The sequence below is a fragment of the Columba livia genome, chromosome 13 (assembly GCF_036013475.1).
Source record: "Columba livia isolate bColLiv1 breed racing homer chromosome 13, bColLiv1.pat.W.v2, whole genome shotgun sequence".
NCBI lineage: Eukaryota > Metazoa > Chordata > Aves > Columbiformes > Columbidae > Columba > Columba livia.
Window position 1 is genome coordinate 92,657 of NC_088614.1, and position 12,556 is coordinate 105,212.

The 12,556-nt window shown below is 56.2% G+C and overlaps 1 protein-coding gene across 1 annotated transcript; it reads right to left on the bottom strand.

Moving 5' to 3' along the window:
* Positions 1–454: 454 nt before the first annotated feature.
* Positions 455–5,349, bottom strand: LOC135575318 (SUN domain-containing protein 3-like). The gene is made up of 7 exons (XM_065028537.1): positions 4,874–5,349; positions 3,554–3,612; positions 2,894–3,090; positions 2,246–2,330; positions 1,744–1,859; positions 1,405–1,572; positions 455–892 (listed from the first exon to the last, which is right to left on the bottom strand). Exons 1-7 carry the CDS (start codon positions 4,936–4,938, stop codon positions 698–700), a joined length of 885 nt encoding a protein of 294 aa, XP_064884609.1. The 5' UTR covers positions 4,939–5,349; the 3' UTR covers positions 455–697.
* Between the last annotated feature and the right edge of the window lie 7,207 nt (positions 5,350–12,556).

Here is a 12,556-nt window from a genome sequence, read left to right on the forward strand (position 1 = left end):
TCACCGTGCACCCTGAACCGATACAGGCAGGTGTAGTCCGCGTGGCCCCAGTTGCTCAGCACTTGCAGCCTGATGTAATTCACGACCCCAGGGAGCTCGTTCTGCAATGACAAGAAGAAATGAGTCACCTTTTTCTCTCTGGCATGTGAGCACTGACAGAAGTCCCGCAGCAATGGCCTCGATCAACAGCTTCCTTCCTGCTGCCCTGCGGGGGCTTTTGACCTGTTGTGGTCCAGATGTTCTTATCCTGCTCTACCCCATTGGGCCATGAGAACAGCAAAGGACGAAGCAGCTACCAGATGCCTCAGCAAATACACTGGAAAGCTCTCGCCTGCTTTGGGGCACAGGCTTCCACAGTCAGAAGACCCAGTGCTGGGGTCAGTATAACGTCTCATTGCCTTCTCTAGAAAGCCACGGAAACAGAATGGCCTCCCTGTCACTACTCACTGCCAGCACCAACAGAGCCCTCAGGAAGCCCAGTATTCCTGGTCTTTAACTGGCAGACCAGCAGTCGTGCATCCTACAGGATGTGGCCGCTTGTGTGCACTTGGGGTCCAGACAGTCAGGCTGATTCCAGCTTCAACTGTGGCGCTTCTAAGCACTGAAGTTTAAACCCAGAATGAAAGAGAAGAAGAGCGGCAGTCCAGGCATCCGCCACCAGGAAGTTGAAGCAGAAGAAAGGCAGCGTGGCACATGCTCAAGGACAGGGCTGCCTGTACCCTTTGGCAGGGAAGCCTCTGCCCATAGAACCGCATTTCTCCTCCTCTCCTGCAGTTCTTCTCCCGCTGTGTCCCCATACCTTCAGCTGAAAGGTCTGACTGGGGTTCAGTGCTGCCAGGAAAGTGAACTGTCCCAGGAACGTTCCCGGCTCCTCGTGTTCTTCCTTGGAGCCCTACAGAAAGATGGGTGGAGAAAACAGAGCGTCTGGTGCACCATGGAAGACTGAACTTCAGCCAGTGAAGTACGGGGTTATTTCAGCTACGTAGTCCAAAAATGATGAGCACAAGGACAAGATGAGAAGCTGCAGGTGGGCAGCACGTTACACTTGCCCACTCAACGAGTCCAAGCTGGCAGTCAGAAAAGGAGCAGACACTCCCAGTGAGAGGGAGGTGACCTGAGGATCACAAATGCCACTGGGATTGGAAACCAAGAAGGTTTAGGACCATGTAATGTCCAGCTCCTTTTCCTTGTGACTCCTGGAGTAGCACCTTGTCCCAGAAGCTGCTTTTTGAGTGGTACCTTGAATAAAAGAGGAATTCAATGGGAAGGAAATGACCTCAAGCAGCCTGTTTGTTCTGAGAGCCAGGAGGAAGCTTCAGGCCCCAGGACTCTTTGACCCATCTTCACCCTCTGCTCAGAAATTCTGTGCAACCCCCTGCCCTCAACTCCAGAGAAATCACTTACATAGACAGCAAAGTCCTTTGGAGCTCCGGAGCTACTTTCTCCATGGAACGCTGTCCCTGAGACATGGTCCATGGTGATGGCTCTGGGAATGACCGGCATGGACAGCCTGATGAACACATGTCCCTGACTTCCTGGGAAGGGCCAGCAGTTTCCAGGATGATTTTCTGGCTGAAAAGACAAGAAATACTCAGCAGGGAGACACAGGAGGAGTGCAGGTCCATGAGAGAAGGGGGCAGGAAAAGAAGCTTTGAGGAGCAAAGACAGGGGGGAAGGACACTCGGAGCAGCGTGTGTGGTTCATTCTCCCAACCTTTGTTTTACTGCTTCTTGGTGCTCCTACCTCCAGAATAAGCTCAGGGGACCTCATGTAATCCATCACCGGCAGCGAGTACAAGAAGAATTTTGCTTTGCCAGTCCGGAAGGATGGAGAAGTCTTGGAATAAATGACAGCTGCCCCTGGAAATTGAAAGATGAGCATGATCATCAGGCAGTGTCAGGAGGAATATTACACTCTTGACTTGAAAAAGGCTTCTCAGTTGTCATCCATGTCCTACAGTGGGTTCCCCTTATTCTTCCTGGCTCGACCCCTCTGGAACACACAGCAGGGAGTCAAACTGTCGTATTTGGCCATGGCAAAAGACAAGACTGTGAACCAGCCTTTCTGTTCTTCCCATGGGGTCTGGCCCGTTACAGGCTCTGTCAGTGGGGGCACTTTTAGGGCACAAATTGACCCTTGACTTCTCACCCCTTCTCTCCTGCCCCTGGGCACGTTCCAATGCCCATCTTGTCAATCTGGACAGGAAGCGGTTTGGAATTGGTTTGTCTGTACAATGTCACGGCACCTGCTGATTTCAGGGCGTAATCCAGCATCGGGACCTGCATTTCCTCCAGCTTCTCCAGGGCTTGACTGATGATCTCCTGAACAGCCTGGGAAGGAACACAAAGGAGAGCGCCTGTTGGAAGGAGAAGGACCGGGGCAAGCAGCTCCCCTGCAAGGCCAGCCAAGGTGAACGGGGACAAGGCCCATCTCAGATGGAAGGTACGCCCACATTGCCTGGAAGCCTCCCAGGTTTGCTCTGCTGTGATTGACGGGATCAGAAAGAGGGGGCTGCTCACTCCAGTGCTCCGAATGCTGGAGCTGCGGGAAGGGGCTTTTCCTGTGGAGAGACCTCAGGCCAGGAAGCACGGACAGATAAGCTTTCTGGGCATGAGATAGGCCTGGTTTAACCCTGCACTGCTGAGACCATTCTTTAATTCCAGTCCTCCCTTGAGCAGGACCCGAGATCTGGGCACAGAGGAAGGTTCGACTCAGACAGCTGTCGTTCCCGTCACGCTCTCTCTTCCCCATAAGGAAGTGTGGAGCAACAGGAAAAGGAAGCGTGGCCATGGCAGCACTTGTTCCAGCAGCACCAGCCTGTTGGCTGTGACAGGGAATGGAGTAGGATACGTGCCGGAGGGAGGATAAAACCCATTCTGCCTTGTGCCCTTACCCGTCCAGTAACGCCTGGGAGCTTTGCCTGCTTCAGTCCTTCCTGCAGAGCCCGCTCAGCCACATCCTTTGCGCTCCAGCGCAGATGATAAAGCTGTTCCTGGAGCTTACAGAGCTGGTCTGGCAGAGGCAGGGTTTCGCTCAGGTCTGCAGTGCTCCAGGGGGTTAAGGCACCAAGTCGTCCCACGTGGTAAACACCTGTCAGACACACACCAGAGCTTAGAACCTGGTCTAAGGCTGGGCTATGCCTCGGGCTGCCCACTCCCCTTTCTATGTCTCTCCCAAGTGCCATAGTTGTCTCTCCTCTTGTTGTCTTTGACAGTGGCCATCACGGCGTATGGGCTCCGCAATAGATGGACGTTCCCTGCCCTGGACTGTGCTCCTTGTCCTGCAGAAGATTCTCAGCCCATGGGGCAGGAGAGCTCAGCCACGGCCTCTCCCTGCGCTGAAGAGAACTGGCTCAGCCCTCCTGGGGAAGGCAACTCAGCCCTTCCTCACCCACACCCGTCCCTCTGGAGTAGGGACTGGCACAGCTCTGTGGGGACTTTCTGCTCTTGGCTGAGCTCCTCTGCTCACAGCAGGGGAAGCAGAACAGGGCAGGATGGAGCCCCGAGTACCTCCTAAAGCACCGTCCTCAGGTCGGAGTTCTGCAGAGACTCACCGAAAGACAACAGACCAAGGAGCAGCACCAGGGTTGTTGCCTTCAGTGCCTTCATCTTCCTGCAGAGCAGATAAAGAAAAGGCTGGTGAAGCTGGCAGTTCCCGTGCAGATCAGCAGCAGACTGGAGAGGAGCAGCAGGGACTGCAACCCTTGAGCCTGGCGTTCCTGCCGTGTGCACTGGCTTGGTCCTGCACCAGCTCCAGTCACTGCTGGAGTTGTCACCAGCTGCACCAGTGGGGGATTTGTCACAGCAGCGATTGTTTCGTTAGGGACAAAGGGCTCAAGATTGACTCCGGACTAAGAACAGGAGTTGCAACAAGAGCTGTGGCCACAATTCACGTCTGTGGGGCTGGAGAGGGATTCTTTGGAAATGGAAGGGACACAACAAACGCATGTTTCTCCTGCCCAGCATCTGATCGGCACTTGTGCTGATCCTGTTCTCCACCCTCTCAAGAGAAGGTTCAGCCTGTGCCCCTACAGTCCAACAGCTGCCAGGGGGGTGTGTGTCTCCCCTCTCGCAGCGTTTCTTTAGCAGCCGGGTTATCTCCGGCCCTTCTCTTGGCAGAACGGCAGACAAATGCAGACTGGAAAGAGGGAGGGAGGGCTGAATGTCAATGCATGCTGGCAAGCAACAGGCAACCAAGGAAGCGCCAAAGAAACTCCGGTGTCTGGGCCCTGCTGCCCTGAGCCTGATCTGCCAAGACACAGCACACACCGCTCTGCAAGGGGGAAATTCCTCCTGCCTGTTCCAGGAGGCTCTCAACAGGCTCACAGCGACACTCATCAGGAATAAACAATCCCTTTTGTTCTCCTAGAGAACTCCTTGCACCCCTCTGAGGATCTCGAGCCCCTTTCCTAAAGCAGAGCCCTGGTGAGGAGCTGACCAGGTTTCCCAAGGAAACCTCCTCTGTCAGGAACACAATTCAGACCCACGGCCAACAGAGGACACGCTGGTGTCCTTCTGGTCCCCGTGGAGAGGAAAACCAAGCAGGCTCAGGGACAGAACCCACCCTGCAGAGCACAACACAGGACGGAGCTGAGCTCTCACAATTACTGCGGCAGGCTGTGTCTGGGCCACCCCTGGGACTCTCTCTGTCCCATCCAAAATGGACCTGTCCCTCATTCTGCAGAGATCAAAGGCATTCTGGGCCCAGCCCTTGTGTTCATGAAGAGACTGAAAGGCGGCTGCTGCCTTCCAGCAGCTCCAGACCCAGCTCTCAGGCTGCCCTCGTGTTCCTCTCCTGTCCACCATCCACCCACCCCAGCTGACGAGGTGGAAAACACACCTGGGGAAGGGAGCAGAAAATATTCCCAACATACCAGTTCAGACGTTCAGCCATCTCTGGGTGTCTCTGGGTACCTGCTGAGGTGCAGGTAACAAACATCTTCCTTGCTCAGGAGTGAGCCAAAAACTCTGCGATCTCAGTTCCCTCAAGATCGAGAGTGACTGAGGCACAGGGAGACCCCTGGTCTTATACTCTGCTGTGCCAACCTCAGTGCTGATGCTGCTTTGTGACACAACGGCAGTGGCTGACGTCACAATGGAAGAGGCTGGGCCACGTTTGGAGGCAAAGTCCAACCTGGCAGGAGCGGGTCTTGCAGTCCTGTCTGCAAGGGACATCTCCCCCATGAGGTGACGCTGCCTCGCATTGGTCCCCTGGGCCGTCACTCTGCCCTGTTTGAGGCCTGCCCTTCCCTGAGAGTGGCCTCTGATTGGCCCCCAGATGGTCAGGCTGCTCAGATGCAGTTCACCTGAAGTGACGCTCTCTCTGATTGGTCACCCGGGCTGTCACTCTTCCCTGGTTTGGGCCACCCTTTCCCTGAGGTGGCGCTGGCTCTGATTGGTCACTGGCTCTTCAGGCTGCTGCACTGCAGTGCCTGTCCCTCAACTGAGATGTGACCTCTGATTGGCTGCCTGAGCTGGCACTCTGCCTGGGCCTGCCCTTCCCTGTGGTGACGCTCTCTCTGATTGGCCACCTGTGCTGTCACTCTGTCTGGCTGTGTTACCTCTCCATGTGGTGGCCACAGCAGAGGAGGAGGCGAGGGTGAGAGGCACCAAATTCATCCTCAGTGCCCCAGGAGGTTTTCCTGACCTTGTGCTGACCGTTGATGTCGGGCTGTGCACGATCAGCTTTTGTTACAATGCTGCCAACGACTTCTGCTTTGGTAGAAACGGTTTCAGAAGCTGATGGAGTAAAAAGATTCTCAACCTCATGGCTGAAGTCGGAACGAACCTTCCTGGACTAAAGCTGGAGGAGCAGTTGGAGCTTTCGAAATGTAACATTCTATACTGGCCGGCAACCGCCTTTGTTGGCTTGGCCGGCTGCAGGAGGCACCAGCTGCTTCGTGCTGGTGCCTTTTGCTGACATTTGGCACTATGAAAATGAGCGAAGCTGGCAATGACTGCCATTTCCAGTGTTCCCCAAACGCACAGGTAAAGGCTGCAGATCTTAGAGTGCTGTGGATCCTTGATTTCCTGACACAGCCGTGTTGACAGGGAGGTCTGTTATGTAAACGTAGAAGCTGATACGTCTCTCTGGGTCATGGGGGAGGAAAGGGGGGGAAAAGTGGGGGACGTGTCCCTTGCTGTGACTCTCATGTGCCCTCCAGGTTCCCCGTGTCCCCCCCTTCACACAGAGCTGATGGCTCCGACACAGTTCCAAGAACTGGTGTCACCTTGTTTGGTTCCCGTCCGCAACCGTCCCCACAGTGGCCTTGACCCCGTGATGACCCTGACCCCACGGTGGCCTTGACCCCACAGTGGCCCCGACCGTCCCTGTGGTGGCCCTGACCCCACGGTGACCCTGCTCACGTCCCCAGTGGCCACGGCCACCCCTGCGGTGACCCTGGTGGCCCTGACTGTCCCTGTGGTGCCCCTGATGGTGACCATCCCCATGGTGGCCACGGCCATCTGGCTATCCCAATGGTGCCCTCTGATGGCGCTTGATGGCCCCGTTGTCCCCTGGGGTTCCTCCAGTTTCGTTGGTTTGACGCACTCGACCCAAAGCTGGTTTGGCAGAATTTTGAGGGGGACTTTGCGGGGAGGGGAAAGGGCCCCCCCAAACCTGGAGGGGGGGACCCCAAGATCCAGGGGGGAGGGGGGAAATTCTCCTTCCCCCGAAATGTGGGGGTCCCCAAGTGGCCAGTGGGTTGTGGGATGTCCCCCCTGCTCTGGGATAAGGGAGGAACACCCCAAAACCTGGAGGGGGGCTGGACGCCCCTGACTGGGAGCTTGAGGGGATCCCCAAAATATGGGGGAGGGTGTAAACACTAGGGGGGTCCCCCAAAGTCTGAGGGGGGGATCCTCAAAAGTTGGGGGGTTCCCCAGATCCCAAGGGAGGATCCCAAAGCCCTGGGGGGGTCCCCTCAAACCATAGAGGGCATCCTCAAATTCGGGGGGTTTGCAGAGCGCAGAGAGGTCCCCAAAACTTGGGGAGGGTTCCCCAGATCCCTGGGGGAGGATCCTGAAGCCCTGGGGGTTATCCCCAAAATATGGGGGGGGGGGGCCTAAATACTGGGGAGTTCCCAAATTGAACAGGGGTCCCCAGATTTTGGGGCGGTCTCCAAAACTTGGGGGAGGGTCCCCAGATCCCGCGGGGGTCCCCAAGCCCTGAGCGGGGGGTGTCCTTGTCCCTTTGTCCCTCCTCCATTTTTGGGGTTCATTCCTGGGGGTCCCCCATCCCTCTGTACAGCACAGAGAGGCGCCCCCAAGCTGGGGGGGGCTTGTACTTGTGGGGGGCCCCAACGGGATGGGGGAACCCTTGAGGGGGGTTTTATTTTGGGGGGAGGCCCCCGCCGTTCCTCAGTTTCCACAGGTAGGGCGGGCTGGTCCATTTACATCTATTTTACAAGGAAAATGTGTCTCTTTTGGGGGGGGCATGTGAGGGATTTTGGCAACAAAACTGTTAGCCGGGGGTGTCCCCACTTTGGGTGGGGCTCCCTCAGTTTTGGGGGGTTCAGCCCTGCCCCCCACCTCGCCCTGGCTCAGTGCTGCCAATGATACAGGAGCCCCCCGATGGCTTTTGGTGGGGCCCCCCCTCAAAATGGGGCTGTGTCCTCCCCACCCCCACATGTCCAGGGTGGGGGGCGCAAGGAGCCCCCACCCCCTCAGGTCCAGTGCTTTTGGGGGGCACGAGGACCCTCATGTTGACACGGGGTGGGGGGGCACGAGGGGCCCATGTCCAGCTGGGGGGACACAGAGGGGCCCTCGTGCGAGGCTGCGTCCTCGTGCAAGGCCAGGTCTTTGCCTCAGGCTGGATCCTCGTGCACGGCCAGGTCCACGTGCCTCGCGCCCCTCCGCCCTCGGCCCCCCCGCAGGCTGCAGCTGTTGAGGTTGCTGTTGAGGGGAAGCGGCTCTGGGGGTTCGCGGAGGTCGCCCGGGGGGAGGGGGCGTCAATGGGGGAAATGGTGGGGGGGAACTAAGTGGGGGGAGCAAGGGGACCCGGGGGACACAAGAAGGGGGAGCACAAGAGTGGGGGGGGCACAAAGGGACTAGGGGGACACAAAGGGGGGCACAAGATGGGGGAGAAACACGGTGACTGGGGGGGGGCTAAATGAGGGGGTACAAGGGAGGGAATGAAGTGGGGGGAGCAAGGAGACCTGGGGGCACAAGAAAGGGGAGCACAAGAGTTGGGGGTGCACAAGGAGACTGGGGGGGCACATGGAATTAGAGGGCACAAGGGGGGGCTTATAGGGGGGGGCACAATATTAGGGGCACAAAGGGACTGGGGGACACAAGGAGATGGGGAGGCTACGGGGGGGGGCTCAAGGAAAGGAACGAAGTAGGGGGTACGAGGGCAGACGGGGGGCACAAGATCTGATGGTTCTGTGATTCTTGATTGATTTGATTCTTCTGTGATTCTTCGATTCTTTGATTCTGTGATTCTGCGATTCTTTGATTCTACGATTCTTTGATTTTTTGATTCTACAATTATTTCATTCTATTACTCTGTGATATGGGTTTTGGTTTTTTTTTTTTTGCTTCTGTGATTCTATGATTCTACAGTCCTGTGATTCTGTAATTCCATGATTCTGTTATTCCCTGATTCTATGATTATGTGATTCTACGATTCTTTGATTCTGGGATATTATGATGCCTTGATTCCCTGGTTCTTCGATTCTAAGATTCTACGACTCTAAGGTTCTATGATTCCTTGATTTGATGATTCCATGATTCTTTGATTCTGGGATATTACGATTCCTTGATTCTCTGATTCTTCAATTCCAAGATTCTATGACTCCAAGGTTCTATGATTCTTTTATTCCACGGTTCTACGACTCTTCGATTCTTTCCTTTGAGGCCAAAGCAGTTTGGAGCCTCCAACCCTCCTGGACCCCCCGTGTGTCACCTGCTCCATCCTCGGCTTGGCTGGAGATCCCCAGCGGTCCCCTGTGGGGCGACAATGGGGCTCTTTGTCATCTTACTGGTGACACCGCCTGTGGTCACCACGGTGCCGGGCCCGGCTGCACTTTGTGGCAGGACGGTGACGGGACCAATGCGAGCCCGGAGCGCAGCCCACGTCTCTTTAGAGTCACAGACTCGTTTGGGTTGGACGAGACCTTCGGATCGAGTCCAACCACAACCTGACTCGAGCTGCCGGTGGCAGATCCGTGTGAGGAGCTCCCGAGCTCATCCCGCGTCTTTTTGTGGCGAGGAGCTCCCGAGCTCATTTCACGTATTTTCGTGGCAAGGAGCTCTTGATCTCAATTCACGCCTCTTCGTGGCGAGAATCTCCCAAGACCATCTCACATTTTTCCCTGGCGAGGAGCTCCCGAGTGCATCTCAAATCCTGAAGACTTTCCTTTTTGCTGAAGCTTTTCCTTTTCACCAAAGCTTCCCTGTGAGATGGAGCAGAGACCCCCCAGCTGCCCCCGGGTGGCCTGGGAGGAGGTGAATGTTCCCCAGGCCATCAGACCTCGACGGCAGCCCGACGAGGTGACCAGGTTCCGGCTGCTGCCACGTGAGTGAGGGGCCAGAGGAGACAGCGGGGACAGGGGGGACAGAGGGGACACGGCTCCTGCCCAGAGGCTGCGGGGCTGACAGGACGCGGCTTCTCCACAGCCCTCCCTGCTGTCCATTACCAGACACCAGCTGGTTACCAGTGTACGAGTTCCGGAGAGACAACTTGGACTCCATTGTGAAGTTCATCGAGAGCCCGGCAAACAGCGTGGAGGAGAAGCTGAGGTTCCTCGGCAACGTCTGTGAGCTGTGCAAGTTCAGCAAGAACAAAATCACGCCAAAGGGCCTGGAGACCTTCTGCCGCTCCTATGAGCAGCTGGAAAACGTCAGGGTGAGGGGACACCTGGTGTGTTTGGGGAAGGGACTCAGGCCCCCCCAGCACCGGTACCTCAAAGCACAATATGGCACTAAACTCACTTCAAAACAAACACAAAATAGCGTCCCCAGGGGCACCAGAATCACCTCAGGGCTCCAAAAGGCGGCCCCAGGCACACAAAATCACCTCAGCACAAAGAACAGCAGTGCCAGGAGCATAAAATTGTCTCAAAACACAAAGAATCTGCCCAAGGGGCATCAAGATCCCCTCAGGGCACAAAATGGTGGCATGAAGATCATCTTAGGGCTCAAAATGGTGGCCATGGGGCATAAAATCACCTCAAAACACAAAATCGTGGCCCCAGGAGCACAAAATCACCTCAGGGCTCAACTGGCGGCCCCAGGGGTGCTGGGATCAACTCATGCCAAGAAAACCCCTGACCCCTTCACCCACGCCCTGGCAGTTCAGGCCATGCTCCTCCTCACCACCAGGACGAATCAGCCAAGACAGCGGCCGACCCTGCGGTCCCTCTGCTGCTGGTGCCACTAAGCCTGGCTTAAGTGCAGCTTTTCTCACCAAAACACCTGCATTTTCTGACAATAACTCTGGAAAAGGAGCCCGATCCATGGCGTCCTTCAGCCCTCAGGTGACGGCGGCATTTCTGGCCTCTCCCAACGCCGTTTTTCTGGGAAATCCCCCAGATCTTCAAGCTCAGGGACGTGAAGTCAGGATTTTTGTGCTTGTGTCTTGTTTGCTTTTTGCTTTTTTGGGGGTATTTTGATCGTGCAGATGGTGTTGATGCTCCCCTCTGAGCAGGGGTGACACAGCCCTCTTTTCATGTTGTTTAAATAAATTGTGTTAGATCAAGATTCTCCCACTGGAACCAACAGACACAGACACATTGCAGGGAGGATGGCAATTAAGGAAATTCACGCTGATAAAAATGCCAAGTTATCCCCATTAAGCAGCAGCAAAGTCCAGCCCAGAGGACAGCGAAACCCCCGTTATTTTGTGTTTGAGAAGAGTCCGCTACTTGTGTTTGAGAAGAGTCAGCTACTGCTGGGGACATACCATGGGGTCCTGTCACCCCACAGATCTCCCTGGGCAGCGAGAGGGGTCGGGGTGCTGAGACCCCCGTCCCACAGGTGCGCTGGGCTGGTCAGGGCAGGACCAATGCACTTTTCTGCTTGTATTTTGGCTTAGGATACACCACTCCTTGCTGGGGAGCTGCATGTCCGGCTGCTGGGGTCAAGGAAGGAGAGATGGAGGAGAAGATGGACGTAGATGTGATGGTGGAAGAACAGATGGAGGTTGATGTGATGGTGGAGGGAGAGATGATGGACGTGGACGAAGTGACAGAGGAAGAAATGGAGGTAGATGCAGAGATCGAGGAGGCAATGGATTTGGATGGATAGCTGAAGATCACAGATGGACGTACCAGCAGCCAGATAAGAACATGCTCCCCAGCCACTGCCTACAGCCGCTGCAAAAACGTTGGTGGGTGGGTTATACATTAGACAGGAGTTTTAGGGTTTTAGGGTTTTGCTCTGGGTTCCTGGGGCTGGAGGTGGCTGGGGGTCCTAGCACGGCCACCCCGGGGACAGGGAGTCCCTTTGCACAGAGGGGGCCCACTTGCAGAGACATGGCACTGGGCACCAGTGGGGTTGGTCCATGAGTTGCTGGAGAGCGGTGTCCCCAACAGCAAAGCTGTCACCAGCAACGAGTGAGCCATGAGAGCCTTGGGAACGGCTTGTGCCACGATCACAGAGAAGGTTTTGCAGCTGTAGGTGCTGCTGTTTAAGGCTCTGAACCTACACATGCGCAGGGCTTTGGAGCTGTTCCCCACCAGGCTGGGGTCAGGAGCGCGGTTGCTCCCAGCTTGCAGAAGCGTCCGGGCTGGAGCCAGTGGGAGCTGTTCCTCTCCTCTGAACGCATGCAAGGACATTCAAGTCCTTCTCAAATGGTGGGGCCCAGCCTGACACACAGTGCTCCAGGTGGGGCTGCACCAAGCCTGGACCCAGTGGGACAATCCCTTCTCTTGGCTGGCTGGTCGGGCTGTGTTTGACGTCCCCAAGACGCCATTTGCCCTCTCCGAGCCCAGGCACACTGCTGGCTCCTGAGCCACTGCCCCCCCAGCACCCCAGATCCCTTTCTGCAGGGCTGCTCTCCAGCTGCTCCTCTCCCCGTTTAGACTTGTGCAGCTGTTGCCCCCTCCCAGGGGCAGAACCCGCTTTGGGGCTTGTTACACATCAACCCATTCGTCATCGCCCAGTGCTCCAGTCTGTCCAGATGCCTCCGCAGGGCCTCTCGTCTCTTGAGAAGCTCAACACGGAATCACAGACTGTTTGGGGTTGGGAGGGACCTCTGGAGATCACCTAGTCCAACCCACCTGCTAGACGGGGTGCACCAGAGCAGATGGCACAGAACGGCATCTACGTGTGTTCTGAGTGTTTCCAGAGGAGGAGACTCTGCATCCTCCCTAGGCAGCCTGTTCCAGGGCTCTGGCACCCTCACAGTAAAGAAGTTTCTCCTCATGTTGAGACAGAACCTCCTGTGTGTCATTCTGTGCCCATTGCCCCTCACCCTATCATTGGGCACCACTGAAAAGTGTCGGGCCCGTCTTCTTCACACCCACCCTGGGGATATTTAGCAGCATAAACACGATCCCCTGTCAGCTTCTCTTGTCCAGGCCAAACAGACCCAGTTCTCTCAGTCTTGCCTCTTCAGA